This window comes from Leopardus geoffroyi, chromosome C3 (assembly GCF_018350155.1).
Source record: "Leopardus geoffroyi isolate Oge1 chromosome C3, O.geoffroyi_Oge1_pat1.0, whole genome shotgun sequence".
Taxonomy (NCBI): Eukaryota; Metazoa; Chordata; class Mammalia; order Carnivora; family Felidae; genus Leopardus; species Leopardus geoffroyi.
The window spans coordinates 5,550,957-5,569,364 of NC_059338.1; the positions used below are offsets into that span (position 1 = coordinate 5,550,957).

The 18,408-nt window shown below is 51.8% G+C and overlaps 2 protein-coding genes across 3 annotated transcripts; one reads left to right on the forward strand and one right to left on the reverse strand.

Moving 5' to 3' along the window:
• Positions 1-5,730: 5,730 nt before the first annotated feature.
• Positions 5,731-7,409, forward strand: KLHDC9 (kelch domain containing 9). Of its 2 annotated transcripts, none has more exons than XM_045455259.1 (4): positions 5,731-6,248; positions 6,558-6,717; positions 6,811-7,009; positions 7,128-7,409. In XM_045455259.1, the coding sequence occupies exons 1-4, from the start codon at positions 5,731-5,733 to the stop codon at positions 7,292-7,294; spliced, it is 1,044 nt and encodes a 347-aa protein (XP_045311215.1). In that variant the 3' UTR covers positions 7,295-7,409. The 2 variants fall into 2 exon arrangements, with proteins under 2 accessions (XP_045311215.1, XP_045311216.1); XM_045455260.1 differs by having other exon boundaries at positions 7,132-7,286.
• Positions 7,410-7,618: 209 nt separating this feature from the next.
• Positions 7,619-18,396, reverse strand: PFDN2 (prefoldin subunit 2). Its single transcript, XM_045455271.1, has 4 exons — positions 18,291-18,396; positions 8,893-8,981; positions 8,658-8,781; positions 7,619-7,928 (listed from the first exon to the last, which is right to left on the reverse strand). Exons 1-4 carry the CDS (start codon positions 18,363-18,365, stop codon positions 7,752-7,754), a joined length of 465 nt encoding a protein of 154 aa, XP_045311227.1. The 5' UTR covers positions 18,366-18,396; the 3' UTR covers positions 7,619-7,751.
• Between the last annotated feature and the right edge of the window lie 12 nt (positions 18,397-18,408).

The window sequence follows — 18,408 nt, forward strand, 5'->3', positions numbered from 1 at the left end:
GAAGTGGGTGCTGGCAGGTCTAGGACAAGAGTCGGAGCCCTCACGGAGAGCAGAGTCTTTGGAGCAGCAGCGAGAGATGTAGCAGCAAAGGAGGAAGTAGGAGCAAAGGCAGGCAGGATCCTGAGAGCTCGGACCCCAAGCGGTGCTCCCCATGCATCCTCCCAGTCTCCATCCCAACCGCGGAGGCTCCTCCTGGGAAGCCCGGCTGCCGGGAATCATGGGGGGAGCTCCCCAGGGGCCAGACGGGTACCTTCAGGTGCTCCCGGCCTTTGGGGCTTCTGCTCCCCTCCAAACAGCGGCCCGGATGCCCAGGGCAAGGTGCCTGTCCAAACCAGACAGCCACCCCCCCGCCATCAGCCTGAGCCCCTGTCACCACCCGGCGCAGCTGCCCCAGGGGAAAGCAAGCCTCCAGAGGCCCTGCCATCAAGTGTCCGCGTCGGACCAGGCACTGGGGGCGGCAGGACAGCTGCAGAGCGGAAAATGGCCCCGCGAATCCAGGAGACCAAAAGGCCCAGCGCGGGGAGAAGCCTGGAAGGGCTGGGAGCTTCCAGAAGAGTGGAGAAGCCCCTGAGGGGAAAGGGGGATGTTCTCGAGGGGACACAGGAGCAGAGAGGGGCCGAAGCTGACAGAGCACGGGGGGCCAAGGGGGAGCGGGGCACGGGGGGCGGGGAGGGGGGAACGGGGAGGAGCTGGGGACTCCCCGTAATTTGAGGGCACATCTTCTTTTGAAGTTTGTTGGCATAATCTTCCTTCTGTGTGGCCTGGGAACATTCACCTGTCCGTCTTGTAAATCCAAACTCCCTCCTCCTCTCCCCTCCAAGACCCAGGCGGCCTCACACCTGCGGCCCGGCCTGTTTCCATGGCCAGCACTCAGCAGCCGCGTGGCTGCCCTGGTCAGAGGCCAGGACGCGTCACAGCCGTCGAGGGGCCCAGTCCCGGGCGCCCAGGTTCCATCTTGGTCTGCGCCCCCCACCCCTCCCCGGCCCCCAGGAAGCAGGGGCCAGGACTTCCGGTTTCCGGCCGCCCCGGGGCAGCACAACTCGTTCTTGGCCTTGCTCCCGCCACACTTGGGAGACCTGGACTCTATCCTGCATCGGTTTTCAGCCCCACACACAGCGAGGTCGGGAGCTTGAGAAGTCCCGGGAGGCAGAGGTGCAAGGCCCCCCACTCCCCTGCTGGGCATTCCCCGCCCCCCACAGCCCCGCACACCCCAAGATGCACGCGTGCCTTCCCCTTGCAGGCACCCCTAAGTGACTGCCCTCCAGCATCACCCCGAAGCCTTTTTGAACCCCCGTTGCTCCTTCATTTCTAGAAGTGGCATAAAAAAAGGACTAGGGATCAGGAAACAGAGCGCGAGTTCCTTCCTGCGACAGTTTGCAAGATCAGGTCCCTAAAGGAAAGGTTAGAGGAGTAAAGACCGGAATCTGTCTCCGTTTGCGTGTCAGCTTCCCTCCCTGGGCCTAGGCCTCCACCCTCCAAGGTCTCCTGTGGGGAAATCCTACTCCCTGAAAAGGCCCCGGACATCGAAGCTCCCTCGGGTCCTCGTTAGTCATCAATATACCCTCTGACTGTGCCCAGGGACCCCACACTGAGTGTACAGTCTAGAGCACAGCCAAAGGGGAGAAGCCTGGTCACTCCTGGAAGGTTCCAAAGCTCCTTGAAGGAAAGTCAGATGGTTGCCTCTGTTCAGCAAGGGGGGGGGGGGGGGGGTAGCGGGGAGGGGCGGGAAGAGCAGACTTGGAAATGGTGACAGATCTCAAGGCACAGTGAGACCAGGTAGAAACCTGGAGAAAGAAAGGAGTCGGGGCAGAAACACACACACACACACACACACACACACACACACACACACACACGGAGTAACGGAGGGGCGTAATTCAGAGACAAAGACGCTGAGACAAGGCCTGAAGCAGAGACACAAAGACCCTAAAGAGAAGTTTCTGAATGCCTAGGTGTCCTCATCTACCTCAGTTTCAGCCACTCAACAGTGGGACCCAACGACGTTTCCTCTTCAATACCGCCAGGTCCCTTAAATATTCAAAATTTTGGGGGCACCTGGGTGACTCAGTCAGTTAAGCGTCCGACTTCAGCTCAGGTTCATGATCTCATGGTTCGTGAGTTCCAGCCCCGCATCGGGCTCTCTGCTGTCAGCACAGAACCTGCTTCAGATCCTCTGTCCCCACCCTCTCTCTCTCCAAAATAAACATTTAAAATTTCTTTTTCAAAAATTCAAGATATTCCCCATCCTTACCCCATCTCTCCACCAGTCTCCAGTTAGACTGACGCTGCCCCCCACCCCCCGCTCCATCTGCTGACAGGTCCACCTTTTCTCAAACCCCTTCCAGCTCATGTCACAGTTACAATCGGATGAGCTGTCAAGATCTGGCCTCTTGCCGTCTCTTTTCCCGGCCATTCCTCTGCCTTTCTGTTTATCCGTGTCCTTATTCTGGCTGATCTGAAAGCAAAGCACCAGAATTTGGGCCAGGGAAGCAGGGAGCCAGGAAGACAACTGGCCAGAGTGAGCTGTGGGAAAAAATGTAGAAAGGTCAGAGGACAGTAGAAGAGGCAGTGTGGGCCGGCCTGAAGGGTGGCACAGCCTGGGACACATCGGCAGAAGGAACTGAGCAAGTCCTGAGCGGGCGGTTGTGTCCTGAACAACGCTGAGAACCAGGGATGGCTCCAGGGCCAGACTGAATTTAAGGGAAGGAGAAAAGAGAGTTTCCTGAAGACAGATTGGGTACAGATTTGGGGCTGGGACAGACATCTGAGACTGGGAAGCTGGGCAGTGGGCATCCTTGTACCAGAAATGGCCAACTGGGACCAAACTCATGGGATCGTGTCAGGACTGTGAGACTTTGAGAACGATCTGCCCTAGCCCCCAGCCCTGGACAGACATTGTCCCTGGATATTATTAGCAGGTGAAAGCAGGTCCAGAAAAGGAGGGGCCCTTCTGGCTGCCCTTCTCCTGTTCTCTCAAAGTCCTTTGTCAGGCCTACCCTTCACATTATCCTAATGCCCCTTCAGCTTCTGGATCACTGACAGGGTCATCATAGACCACTTTAGATGCTGCTCTGGGTATAAAATAAGTCATACAAAGGCAGACTGGCTTGTGTTTTTTCTTTTCTTTCTGTCTTTTCTTTCTTCCTTCCTTCCTCCATCCCTGGCTCCCTCCTTTCCTTCCTTCCCTCTTTCTTTCCTCCCTTCCTTCCTTCCTTCCTTCCTTCCTTCCTCCCTCCCTCCCTCCCTCTCTCCCACCCTTCTCTCTTTCTTTCCCCTAGACTCTTTTCTACCTCCTCCAAACTATGGGCTCGGTTCAGACTAACCAAAGGAGGTGGGAGTCCTGAGCAGCTCCTCCCCTGGGTCTATGTCTGGAACAGCAGTGGCTAAACACAAGCTTCTAGATGGCCCTGAAGGGGGTACCACCAAGGAGGATGTGGGGTTCAGGCTCTACATCCAAGCGAAATGCAAACCGCTGAGGGCTCAGAGCCAGGGTGGAAGCTGAGGGAAGGAACACAAAGCTGTGAGAGAGAAGCTGGAAAGGCCCCTGGGGTGGGGAGTTCCCGGCTCTACCCAGGAGAGGCAGAAAATGACTCTGGCAAGGGGCGCCTGGCGGGCTCAGTCAGTAGCATGTGACTCTTGATCTTGGGGTTGTTAAGTTCAAACCCCACCTTGGATGTAGAGATTACTTAAAAATAAAATCTTTGGAGGCGCCTGGGTGGCTCAATCGATTAAGCATCTGACTTTTGATTTTGGCTCAGGTCATGATCTCACGGTTTGTGTGTTTGAGCCCAACGGTTGGGCTCCATGCAGGGCATGGAGACTGCTTAAGATTCTCTCCCTCCCTCTCCCTCAACTCCTCCCCTGCTCTGGAGTGCACGCTCTCTCTCTCTCTAATAAAGAAAGAAAGAGGAAGGAAGGAAGGAAGGCAGGAAGGCAGGAAGGAAGAAGAAGAAGAAGAAGAAGAAGAAGAAGAAGAAGAAGAAGAAGAAGAAGAAGAAGAAGAAAGGAAGGAAGGAAGGAAGGAAGGAAGGAAGTTAAATTAGATTAAATGTTTGGGAAAGAAAAAAAGAAAAGGAGTCTGGCAAAATGGACATATAGGCCCACAAGGCTTAAGTGAAATGGCCACCCCGCCCCCCTCATCCCAGGCAACTCCTTGCCTGAATCCTAGCTGGTTGGAGGCTAGCCAGTCAGAGCAGTCTTAGGGAGAAGGCTGGCTTTCAGATTTCAGTCGGGGATGTTAGCAGTTGGGGATTTTCTAGAGATTTCGTTACCATGATCTGGCAAAACTGAGGATCATCTCCGCCAGACTCAAGGAAAGCTGGAACTGGGGGGGACGGGGACTTTCGAAGCTCTTACTGGTTCTCGGCTTCAAGGACAAGTGGGAAACGGGTCTCGTAACCTTCCAGTCTCTCCGCGCCTTCCCGCACATACTGTCGCCATGCTGTGTGCTCAGAGGACGCGCACCATCAGTCCCCTGAATCACAGGTCCTCCCCGCCCGCAGTACTGGTCTCCCTCTGCCTCCGTTTCTGGTGCGTGATGGGGAAGGAGCTGATGTGTGGAGACCACAGGCGACAATAGCAGCCATCACCCGCATTTGCAGCCCAGGGCTGGGGACACACGTCCGGTTTCTGTGCTGGGAGCAGAAATCTGTCTGCATTGGCTCCTGGGGCCCAAACTCCTCAGCTTGGATCCGGGCCCCTTGGTCCCTCACTGGGTCCTGGAGGGACAGAGTCAGGAGGAAGGGCAGGGGACCTGGCTGGAATTAAAGGGAGATACCAGGGAGTAAGAGATGTTTGTTTTTCTGTTCTTCTCCCCCCTCCCCCACTACGCCCCCCTCCAGCTTCCAGGGCTGGGCAGCTGCTGGCCTGTATCTTCTCGGGAGAAACTCCCTGCCCTTAACCTCGAGTTCCAGATGCCACAGCACCTCAGTTTCCTTGCGAGCCTATGAGGCGAGCTGAAATAAGGAATTATTCTTCCCAGGACACCGTAGTGGAAAGTTCTCCAAGTTTCAGGCATTCCCCCTCACCCCCAACCCAACCCCGCCCCCCAACGCGCGCGCGCGCGCGCACACACACACACACACACACACACACACACGCACGCACACGCACGCGCGGTGTGCCCTGACAGCAGGCTCTACCACCCTCTAGTGGCCAGAACAGAAAGGACGCTCCCACCCAGCCAACCGGGATCTTCAGCCTCTAGCAGGGAAAGTCGTCTGCCAGACGCCTGAGACAGAAAACCCACAGCACAGTTTATAAATGAGAAAGCTGAGGGTGCCCGCGGTCACCCCGAGAGTCAGGGGCACGGCTGGGACCAGAACCCAAGTCTCCTGACTCCCACTTTCACGCCCCCTCTTCCCCTCCCCCAGACTCATCCTGGGGGAGGACAGGTGCAATTGGAAAAGGGTGTCCCTCGTCGCCCCCCGCAGAGCCACGCCTGCACCTCAAATCAGCTCGCGGCTTTGATAACGGGGGTCCGTCTGAGGACCTGGCCGCCCTCTGACAGTCTTTCAGGATTCTTCTGGACTTCGCGCAGCTCCCGTCGCCGCGGTGACAACACCGTCCCTTCCCGCAGCTACCCGGGTCTCCCGGTCTCCACGGTAACCGGTGCTTTGCGACCTTCGGCTTGCAGCCGGTCGCGCTGCCAGTGCGGCAGTGGTTGCTGGGCGACGGCGGCGCGTGGCAGGGACCCGGGCGGTTCCTGGGGGACAGGCGGGGGGAGGGGTCATGGCGCTCGCGGGGTCCCCGGGGGGCGCGGGCTGGACCTGGCGGCCGGTGGCCCGGGACGCGCTCCTGGCGCGGGCCTTCCATTCCTGCACTGAGCTGCGGGGACGCTTCTACCTGGTGGGGGGCCTCCCGGCCGGAGGGGCGACGGAGCCGAGCGGCGACACGGTGGTCTTCGACCCGGCGGGGGGCCAGGCCGTACGGCTGGGGCCCCGGGGCGGCCCGCGGCGCAGCCACCACGACGCGGCGCCGGTGGGCGGGCGCTGGCTCTGCGTGGTGGGCGGCTGGGACGGGTCGCGCCGCGTGGCCACCGTAGCCGCGCTGGACACGGAGCGCGGAGCGTGGGAGGCGTGGAGCGCGGCCCCCGGCAGCCGCCCCCCCGCCGGCCTCAGCAGCCACACCTGCACCCGCGTCTCGGACCGCGAGCTGCGGGTGGCCGGCCGGGAGGGCGGGACCCGCACCCAGCGTCGCTACGGCAGCGTCTACACGCTACGGCTGGACCCCGGCGCCCGCACCTACAGGTATGGCACCCCGGGCCCCGCACCGTCCCCCGTCCCTTCATCTGTGCTCTGGAAAAGCGCAGGGGAACAGAATCGCAGGCACTCTGGCCACAGCCGCACCCCGGCACCCGCCTCCCCCCCGCACCCACCGTGACTACGATAGCGAGCTCGCTCTCTGCCGGTGCTACCCTCTCTCTCTCATCCGACCGCTGCTCGGTCCCTGCCTCCTTTCCATGCTTGGCACCACAGAAAGGGGCTGGGGAAAGGGCAGTACAGCGCTTGTATTTTCCAGAAAACCCAACTCAGGCCCGAACTGCTGCATATCCACAGCTATAAGGAAGAGGGCTGTCACACAGCCTCACGCTCGGGTCACTGCGCTGCCCTGCTCCAAACTCCCGGGCCCCGCCCAGGCCACCAGCTCCTGCTCTTTGGGGGCTGCAACTCGGCTGAACCAGAAGTAGCCGGGCACTGGAGTCACGGGAAGCTTGGGGTACCTGTCGACTCACATCTTGTTAGGGTGGAAAGGGGCAAAAACTGTGAGGCCCAAATCCCTCCAGCCAACACCCCTTCTTTCTCCCGCAAGGAGGAACCACCTGCTGCCCCCCATCTGAGGGAGCAGCTTGCCAGGCTTGTGACCACTGGGCAGGGGTCCCGGCAGGGGCCCCGGGGCCTGCGGCATCACTCGTGCTCCGTGGTGGGGCCCTTTGCTGTGCTGTTTGGCGGAGAAAGTCTGACCAGAGCCAGAGACACCATCTGCAATGACCTGTACATCTATGACACCCGTGAGGGCCGGCTGGTTGAGGGGGGGAAGAGGGTGGGGAGAAGGTGGGAAGAGAGGAGGAGCCCCATGGTGCCAAAACGGTACCGCCTCAATAAGCACCCTCTGCTCTCCCCCAACAGGCAGGTCTCCTCCTTCGTGGTTCCACTTCCCCTGCGCAGACCAAGGGCTGAAGCGCGTGGGCCATCGCACCTGCCTTTGGAACGACCAGCTTTACCTGGTTGGGGGTTTCGGTGAGGATGGCAGGACGCCTAGTCCACAGGTTTGCATCCTGGACCTTTGTATCTAAAGAATATGCCAAGACACATCGCCAAGCCCCCGTTTTGTTGCAAACTCGAAGCGTGTTACCACCAGAGCAATCTGCCTCATTTCACCTGCTTATTAAATTTCAATCTGAGAGTCAACATTTGTCTCTGAGTCTTTTGGGGGGGTGGGGGAGGGCAGTGAATAAGGAGATACATCTTTATTTGCAAGGGAAAGGATAAAATATGGGGGCTCCTCTGAAACTGTGAACCATTAGTCTGATGGAGCCAAACCTCACAGATCATGGGCTTTTTTCCATGCCTCATCCAGATCCCGCCCCTAATATTGGGAGAAAGCTTGAGGCTGGAGCTGAGCATTCTGACCAAAACATTTAATTAACAAAAAAATATTACAATAGCAGAGAAAATAATAATAATAACAATAAAGAGAAATCAGAAGAAGTGGGAGTCAGGGTAGAAAAAAAAACGCAAAGGCCTTGGTCCCTAGGAGACCAACACTCCGGCTGAGGTGGACTTGGCCCCAGCCCCTTCGGAGTTTTCCTTGGCTGCTGGCTTGTCATCTTCCCCCATGAGACGAATGTTGTGCTTTTCCCGGAACTCATTTAATTCTCTTCCCTTTGCCTGAAGCTGCTGTGTAAGTGTCTCAATGATCTTCTGTATCTAGAGGGCCAGCGATAGGATTACATGAGGATTTCAGGAACCACCTTCCCCTACCTGGGATGGACTATAGTCGGGGGACGGGAAGGAGAGAGGACACCTGTAACCTCACCTTTTACCAAGTATTAATAGTAGAGCCGAGACCCTAAAAGTATGCCTTTCTCAAACACAACGGCGTATGAGCTTTAATGTACGTTAAGAACCACTTGGGCTGTTTATTTTTAAAATGCCACTCCGTGGGGCGGCTGGCTGGCTCGGTCAGTAGAGCATGTGACTCTTGATCGTGGGACTGTGGGTTCGAGCCCTGCGTTGGGCGCGGAGGGGACTTTAAAAAAAAAAAAAAAAGGATGCCGCCCCATAGGCCCCCTAGCCAGTTGTTCTGAATCAGTGGGTCCAGGCAGCTGCATTTTGGGTCAGGCCTCCAGGTGACCTGGATGCAGGTGTCCCCGGACCACACTGTGAGAGACCCTGCTCTCACTGCCGCCTCTCCCCCTTGGGAGAGCCAGGCTTGTGAGCCAGGTCACAGAGTGCCGGGGCAGAGGCCGCCAGCCAGCAGTCCCTCCTGTGGGAGGAGTTAGACTTTGCACAGCATAAAAAGCACAGGCTAACAGGCTACGTGTGCCATCTTCAACATGGGTGCCCACCCACTTCCTCCACCACGCTCCCCCAGTCCTGGCCTCCCTTCCCTCACCCCTCGGCGCCCAGAGCTTGTCCGCAGGGACTCCCGCTCACCTGCTCCTTGTTGCTCTCCAGGGCCGGCAACACCTCCTTGACCGTCCGCTCCACCAGCACGCCTCCAACCATGCGGTAGCACTTGCGGGCTTCGTCCACCTCCTTCAGGGTGTCTATCACCAGGCTGGGGTGGGAGGACAAGGCCGCTCGGAGAATCCAGCCCCGCTCCAAGGCAGCCCGCCCTTGCAACGTGGCCTGCCCACCCCTCCTGTCTGCGCCTCCCCAACGCCCTCACCTGTGCTCATTCAACTCCATCTCTAGCTCGGCTGCCTTGGATGCCAGACCCCGCTGTTCCTGTCGAAGGCGGTTGAAGCCAGCAATAACCTTAGAAGGTGAGAAAGAGTTCGGTGAGAGAGGAGACAGCGGGCACGGCAGAGGGTCAAGACACAGCACAGGATGGCGAGCTTTGGACACCTCCCTCAGAAAAGGAGTAGAACCCACGTCTGCCAATTCGACCTTCAGTCTGTCCGGAAGCCATTCACCCTGCACGGAGAGCCTGCACTGTGCGCGAGAGAGCTCTGCTAGTCCCTCTCGCAGCTTCCCGTGTGGTGAGGAATAGGAATAGGCACGTGTACCTCAGGATGGGGTGGAGAGCTACTGGGGCGCCTGCAGAGAGGCTTAGACTTGCAGGTAAAGAAGCCTGTTCGGAAAGACTCTAGTGAGTTAACTCCTGTTTGGACCTGCCCAGCCAGCATTCTTCCCACGGGGGAGCCGCCCCTCCTTGGCTCAGGGGGTGCTTGTGGGGCTACCATTCACAGGACCCTTGGCCCTTGACCACAAGGGCAGTGACCTGTTGTTCTATACCAGAGTCTCTGTACAGGAACTGATTTTGGGGGTAGAGGGAAACAGGTACGGGAGACAGGTGCAGCGAAGGCAACTGCTTGTCCCGCAGAGACGATCCTCCATTCCTCCTCCTGAAATCCCCAAAGCTGCCCTAGTTCTTGACCTTGGTGGGACTCAGTTATTTAACCTTTCTTTTCATTGTGTTCAATTCTGTGAACTACCCGCTATGCTTCCAAAACACGACTTCAAAAAAGAAAAAGTTGGTCAGAGTCCACGTCTGCAGCCTAGAAACCCTAACTAACATAGGCTTCCTGAGAGACACGGCCTTAACTGAAGCCTGAAGGATGAGAAACTGGGGGAGGAAAGGGTGCAAAGGAGGCATAAGAAGTAACACACGTAAAGGCCCAGAGAAATGATTACTACCAGCTCCTTGTTCCCCAGACACAGAACAGGGAACCTAGAACAGCGTGAAAGCCAGACCGGGTACTAAAATCACCAGCTCCGTCACTCTCAGTACAGGGCTCTGATGACTGTGTTTGGAAAGAAGTACCAGATGAAAGGCGGAAAATGTAATGAGGAAAGAAAATCGTGGGGGTGTGTGGGGGGGAAACATGGGGCCCAGAGACAAAAAACCAGGTTCAAGTTGGTCTCTGCCATATATTGGCTCTATGGCCTCGGACATTTAATCCGATAGTTCTCAACCCTGGCGCCACGTTAAAGTCCCCAGGAGAGCATTTTCAAAACATGAATGGTGGAACCTCAGAACAATGACACAATCACTGGGTGAGGCCCCTGGGATCTCAGCACTTCTAACACTCCCCCATAATTCTAATGTGCATCCAGAAAGGAGAACCACGGGGTTTCCCCCTCTGGGCCTGAGTTCCCTCACCTGTGACACACACAGGGTCACCTACTTTATAGAACTGTTGTATGGTGCCGGCCAGTAGGAAAGGGCTTCGTAGGCAGGCAAAGTGCATTAACTGCTGTCATGGCCTTCTCCCCAAGCCCAAGTGCCCCCTTGGCCCTTCCTGATCAGCTGAGGGCCGTGCGCCCGCCCACGCTCTCGCTCCCAGCCATATCCTGCCCAGTCTCATGCTACTGGTGACCGCCTCATCTTCACTAGGACCTTTTATCCCGTACCTCTCTCCACAAGGCTCATCTACAGCTGATAAGACCCTGCTGGCTGGCCTGTGCCACCCCTACATCTCTTTTCCTGCTCAAAAAACCAAGAAATAAGTCTGACTAGGACGCCGTCGCCCCAGTCGTATGCTGCCTCCTCCCGGCCACCAACCTTTGATCTCCGTGTACTTCTCACACTCATGCAACAAACGCTTTGAAACCTAACTCCACTACCTATCCCAAACTATTCCATTTATGGTTAGCTTTTCCTTCACTATCGATGTTACAGATCAAAGTAATTTCATCTATGGAAATTCCACAACGAAACCAGATTCTAGATGCTCTCCCAGCATCCAAATGACCCTCTCTTCTGGATGTATTTTGTTGAACACATCAGTGAAATCAGCTTAAGAGTCTAACATTTCTGAGGCCTACACTTATTTTCCTTAGTAATCAGTAGGAATCTACTTTTCAACCACCAATTTAACACAACTAAAGGCAAGAAGAGGTTTTGTTTTCAACTCCAATTTTTCTTCAAACATTATTGCTAATTAACAACCCCTACTTCCTCTTGGCCCAGTTTATGAACTTTTAATCAAATGGCAAATTAAAATAAACCTATTTCAGTGTATGAGTTATCTACAGTTATTATGGAAAATTTCAGCCACTGGTGCACTTAAAGGAAATGAAATCTCTTAGCAGCTAACCGTAACCTAACTGTAAATTAGATGCAAAATAAGCCCATAGTAGCCTGCCAATGAAGACAGAAAGGCTGTGATGTATTCCCACATTCTTCCTCTGAAAATACTTTTCTAATGGTCTTTTCCCTTATGGCCAGACTTATTTTCCTTCTCTTTCCCTTATTCCCATTCTCCTAAAGTTGTCTGGCGTGAGAAGGGATGGTTAGGTCAGTGTTGATTCCCTCAGCCCTACTAAAATGTTCATCTTACATGTAAACATCCCTACTGAAAAAGAATCCAATTAAATTAAAATACCAACTGTTTATCCTATTCAAAAGTAACTTCAATCCTGGCAACTATACAGAGCTCTTTACATTCTCGGCACAAACAATTTTATACAGGACATGGTTTTCTACCCCCGCCCCCCCAGCTTTACTGACATAAAATTGACATATTACATTGTGTAAGTTTAAGGTATACATTATGATTTAGTGTATGTATATATTGTGAAATGACTGATAATAAAGTTAGTTAATACATCCCATATGTTAACCCTCTCTGTGTGTTCACATATAAATGCATATCAATTCCTTAAATTTTTTGGTAGAAAAGCTTTCCAATTTTAGTGCATTTCTAATTTTCAACTATGCAGGCCTGCCTTCTAATCTTTACTGTTGTCTTCTTTGAAATTTTAAATATGCAAATGCAACCTCTTTTAAAAAATTTTTTTAATGTTTATTTTTGAGAGAGAGACAGAGACTGAGCAGGGGAGGGGCAGAGAGAGACAGAGGGAGAGGGAGACACAGAAACTGAAGCAGGCTCCAGGCTCTGAGCTGTCAGCACAGAGCCTGACGTGGGGCTCCAACTCAAGAACCGTGAGATCATGACTTGAGCCGAAGTCGGACCAACTGACTGAGCCACCCAGGCACCCCTGCAACCTCTTTTTAAATACCTGTTTTTTCCACAGTCCTACAATATTGCACCTTCCGCCCAAGGTTTGTAAGGAAAAGAACACTACTATATGCCAGGCACTCTGCTCGACTCTATCTCATTTAATTCTAAAACAAACAAACAAAAACATAGTATAAGACCTGTACCTTCATTTTATGGGTCAGTAGACCAAAGATGGTGGAGAGAGAAAGAGGGAGGAGGGAGGAGGGGAGGAGAGGGAGAGGGAGGGGAGGGGAAGAGATAGGCAGCAGGGGAGGGGACAAGGCAGCAGGGGAGGAGGAGGGAGGGGAGGGAGGGGAGAGGGAGAGAGAGAGAAAATGTGTAAACACAGCAAGCTGCAGAACTGGTACCTCTACCCAGCTCTGTGGAACTCTAACGACCCTTTTCTAACTGATGTATTATTCCTGGCTTGTCATACGTCACCTCTCATAGAGGTCAAACTAGGGGGTGTCTGGCTGAGACAGTTGGAAGAGCATGTGAATCTTGACCCAGGGATTGTGAGTTCAAGCCCAACACTGGATGGAGAGATTACTTAAAAAATAAAATCTCAAAAAAAAAAGAAGTCAAACTAGTTTTGTATGATTTATTTGCCTGTTTTATTTTTTCTTTCTTTTTTCTTTTGTTTCATCACTACCGTATAGTTTTGGTAACTTTACAAAAAATCTGCAATCAATGCCTTTATCGCCAAAATGTCCTTTGGTCTTTTTTTTTTTTTTTTTTGTCCTTTGGTCTTCTTACCTACATGATATTTACTCTTATTGGTTCACTGAAGAATAGAATAACAGGTCAAGAATTACGACTGGATGCGTCTGGAAAAGCATTTTATAGGGTATCACTCACTAAATATCTTCTTTTCAGTTCAGTGCCCTCTTTTCCTGACAAACATACTCAGCTGTCAAAGAAAACTTCTTTGACCTTATTACTCCAACAAATAATGGTTCTAAGACCTTCTCTTCATCTTTTTTTTTTTCTTTTAAAGTAGGCTTGCCGCCCAGCATGGAGCCTGTTGCGGGCCCCAAATCACAACCCAGAGATCAAGACCTGAGCTGAGATCCAGAGTAGGCCACTCAACTGCCTGAGCCATGCAGTCGCCCCTTCATCATGTTTTTAGGACTAGTCTATACTCACCGCCTCGACTTCCTCACCTCCCATTCATTCCCAGCCCACTTTAAATTGCTTTCTATCTATACTAGTTATTAAACTATTACTATTTATTAAACTAACTTCTCAAAGATCATGAAGGGCCTCCCCCCAACCCAACAATTTTTTCTCAATGTTCACTCTGCTGCTTTGAAACTCTCTTAAGTAGCACACGGTAAGGTGGAACTAGCCCAAACTTCTGAGTCTATTGTGGACGGGTTCACATCCTCGTGTGTTTACTGTTTACTTGCTGTATGACCAAGCTACTTAACTTCTCTTGGTTTCCTCATTTATAAAATGGAGTTAATACACCATAAAGCAGGGTTTCTAAACGTCAGCACTACTGAAGTTTTAGGCAGGAAAATACTTTCTTGTGGGGGGCTGTCCTGTGCATTGTAAGATATTTAGCAACCTCCCTGATTCCACCTACTACAAGCCAGCAGCAACTCCTACTTGTGACAACCAAAAATGTCTCCAGGCAATGCCAAATTTCTTGGGGGGGGGGGGGGGGGGGAGTCCCAGCAAGCGGAGAACCATTGTCTCAGGGTAGCAATGAGGACTGAACTGAGAGGCCAGTGTAATGTACATTCTCTTCTCACTTTTAGCTTCCAGGACCCTTCAGTTCCTTGGTTCTCCAACCCATCTTAACACCCCGTTCCCCTTCCTGAAGTTCTTCCTCTCATCCCAACAGTGGAGAAGGATCTAAGATTCTTTTCATAGCACTTCTCCCTTTATTACCTATACTATTTCAACTGGTATTCTTAGCTACCTCTGTGGTTCCAACAACTGCCTTCATTTGACTGCCTGCAAATCCAGGCCTCAGAAATTCCAGACCCAAATTTCAAGTTAGAGGAAGGCATTCGGAAGTCAGTCAGAAGTGGCTTCAAAATCTGTGAGCGAGTTACCCCTTTTCTGAATGTCAGTTTCTTCACCAAGAACATAAGGGTAGTATCAGTCTCCTAGCATGTTTGTGAAGATCAATTAGTTACATCAAGAACTTAGGACAATATCCAGCAGAAAACAGATTGTCACTAAATGGTAACTATTAGCACGGAACATTTCCACTTAAATGTCCTACGGGTACCTTCAACTCGGGTCATTCAAAGCTGAACTGATCATCTTTTACCCCGCTTTAAACTGTTCCCTTTTCTTGTCTCCCCTAGTTCTGCTAATGACACCACCCTGGCCCTCCAGGTAGGAAACCCTGGTCTCATGTTTGAGCACACCTTTATCGCAACAAGTGCCAAGTTTATTGCATCAACCTCAGCAATTTTTCTTTGGCTCACTGACATCACCCTACTTCGAGCCTTCATTATCTCTTGTCTAAACTACTCCTGTCATCTTCTGAATTATCTCCCTAGTTTTGGACTCTCCAAATTCATCCTATATGCTGCTGGTAACTTAATTTTCCTAACACTTGGATGACACAGCAAACTGTTCGTGACATATTAGGCTTACAATGCAGATTGCAAAATGGTATATGTTGTACAATGCTATTGTACTGGACGAATATTATAAAGTATGCAAATATGTAAAGAACACACATCCTCCCTTTCCATCTACACATGCATATACAAAAACATAAAAGAGGGGGAGAAACCTCTTTTGGAGCATATCAAAGGATATACTCCAAAATGGTAATAATAGTTATCTTTTGGAAAGTAGGCTCATGGGTAAATTCACTTATTTTGTACTTTTTCCTGTGTTTCCCGCATTTTCCATAATAAACATGCCTTATTTTAGGTAGCAGAAAAAAAAAAACACAATAGTATACCATATATCCTTCTGTGACTCGGGCACTGCTTACATTAAAGAGTTCCAAATTCTTGGGGCGCCTGGGTGGCTCAGTCAGGGGAGCATCTAGCTCTTGATCTCAGTTCAGGGCATGATCTCACAGTTCATGAGTTCAAGCCCCCGCATAGGGCTCTGAGCTGACAGTGCAGAGCCTGCTTGGGATTCTTCTCCCTCACTCTCTGCCCCTCCGCTGCTCGCTCGCACATGCTCTCTCTCTTTCTGTCACACACACACACACACTCTCTCTCAAAATAAACTTAAAAAAAAAAAAAAAAGGTTCCAAATTCTTTGCCATGCAAAGACTCGGCTTGCTTGAAGCACCACAACTTTCTTATACCTTGTGATTGAGCTAAACTAACCACTCACTGTCAGCCTGTGCTTTCCCTAGGTCTCCTCTTCTCATCCTATTCCCTACATTCTATTTCCATTACCACCTGTTCAAATCTATCCAATCCTTCAGGCCCAGCTCAAATATCTTTAATACGGTCGTGGTGTAAATGGAAAAATAGGTCTGTCTGATTCTCAACTCGCTCACTCAGTTAAAAGCCCCACCCTTCCAGTTACTGACTTTGGGTGAGTTAACCAAAGTCTCTGAAACTCAAATGTCCTTACCTACAATATACGTAGGTAAGGTATAGGAAGACAACATAACCTACCCAAATGGCATAATAAATTAACAGAAGATAAAACAAATGCCTAGTACAATGTTACTTCCTTCTATCTTGTTTATAAGAGACCTATGTAGCTCACGTTTGCAGCAGTGATAAATCTCTCACACACACACACACACACACACACACACACACATCTTTAAAGTAAGCTCCAAGCCCAATGTGGGGCTTGAACACATGACCCTAAGATCAAGAGTCACATGCTCCACCTACTGGGCCAGCCAGGCGCCCTGATAAATCTTATGTTTTTTTACCCAGTGTTCTCTCTAGAACACAAGGACCACAGAATGTTAAGCAAGAACAGCCTCCGAACTCAATTATCACAACCGCTCAGCCCTCTTTGAGGGGTTCTTTTCTTTCTCCACAACCCCTTAAATATTGGCTCCACCCTCGTTCTGTTTCTTTTCTCACTTTCTGTACAAACCCTAGAGGGTTTCACCCACAACCATGGCTTTGTCTACCGTCCATAAGCTTGTAATTCTCTAATCCGTATCTCTGATTCAGGTTTCTGTAACTCAAGATTTATAAATCAAACCAACTACTAGATGTCTCTACTTGACCGTCCTACAAGAAACCCAAACTCAACCCCCTAAAATAAACGTATTTTCCCTCCCAGACATTTCCGATCTCCCTACATTCTCTACGGCACCAGCATCCATCAAAGACAGAGATCTGAGAAATATCCTAGATCCCTCTCTATCCCTTTTCCCCCACATTCGAGTCTTGCACCCCATGCCATACTTTGTCTGCCTGCACCCTAAACATGCCAGGCAGTTTTATGCCTCGGTGCTTTTAAGTACCTTATTCCCTCTACCTAGGAAATTCCCCACTTCCTTCTTTGCCTGACTAACTCCTCTCATCCTTTAGAATTCACTGGAAGGAATATCTCTTCCAGAAGGGGAAAGAAGAAAAACAAAACAAAACAAAACAAACCTAGCATTTATTAAGCACATACTATATTCAAATCACTGTGCAAAAACACTCTGGATACCTTTTTTGGCTAATAATCAAAATAGTGATGAGGTACGCACCATTATACATAATTTTTATTTTAGAGCGTGTGCACATACATGTGGGACAGAGGGAGTGACTGTTAAGCAGCCTCCACGCCTGGCACGGAGCTCGACTTGGGGCTCGATCCCACGACCCTAGGCTCCTGACCTGAGCCAAAATCAAGAGCCGGATGCCCAATAGACCAAGCCACCCAGGCGCCCCTGCACCATTATATTTTTACAGGAGAGCAAGGTGAAAGAAGTCACCTATACAAAATAAATAGCAGAAACGTGGTTCAAACACAGATCTGTCAAACCCAAGTGCACTTCTTCCGCTCTTAGCCACCCCACTATACCACAGCTTCCCTTTCCCACCCGTTCCTCGAATCTCATAACCTCTTGCTAGGGGGTCCCTCCTTTAGCTACCGTAAAGAGGGGCCCGTGTGGAATACTGTACACTGAGTCTGTGAGCTAACTTGAAAACAAGATCTAGGTTTCCCTATACACAGCAGAGGGTCTGGCACAAGGCAGACCCTCAGAAAGTATTCGGTTTCTTTTCCCTTCCCTTCCATCTCTCTCCCCCCTCCCCCGCAGAAACTCTTTCTCCCCCCCCCCTCCCCAAAACCCCACAGCACTTTATACCTGTTAGAACACTCACCTTCTGCCTCATATTAGCATTTTGTATGGGTTATTTTACTACAGGCTCTTTGCATGGGGCAATTTGAAAAACCCTTATGCAGATACCTTTGCCTGTAGCAACTGTTCCACAAACAAATGATAAATGAACCTGTAATTAGAAGAGCTCTTGTTTATGTTTTCCTTTCTATCATGGAGATTTCTTCCCACTCCCATTAAAACACTAGCCTCACTATTAGCAAATGGCTCCCATGCCACAAAAGGCTTTCTGAGTTATTTATCAAACATCTCGCGATGCCAGAGACTGGGGGAAATGCAAACTCGGGTAAGGAAAGGGTTTCTGGTCGCTAAAGAAATTCAATCTTACAATGAGTCCCGAATCAAAACAGTATGGAACACTAGACTGTTCGAGTATGTGAGTCACGTGGCTCTGCAGGGTGAGGGCGACCGTCAACGTGGTTTCAGGGTCACGTAACAGACCACATACAACCAGCCCGTTGACTAATCCCCTGGGATTCGTTACGAGCTGCCTTGCCCAGCCTATCCTGTTTGAGGGTGCGGAGAAGTGGGGAAAGTGACGACCTATCTCCCCTCACAACTGTGCATGCTCCCACACCCCGCATCTCGGGGCTCTCGCCTCCCGCTGGCTCACCCAACACCCCCAAGGGAGGCGTGGCCTTCACCTACCAACCCTTTGGCTCTCTCCTTGGGGGCTCGGCCAGCGTCTCCAAGGACCCTCCCCTCTCTGGGCGGCCTCGCAAAGGTGGGACTGGAGTGAGGCCTGCACCGGCCACAGGCTCCCCCCCTCTCTCCGCATCGACTTCGGACCCGGCCTGGCTGCCCTCCTTCGCGTTCTCCGCTCCTCACCTGCTCTGCCGACACCGCCCCTTTCCCCGCGCCGCTGCCGCTGCTCTTGCCGGCGCGACCGCTGCTCTCCGCCATCTTCGCCGCCTGCTGGGCTTCCGGCCTGCGCAGCCCCGCCCCG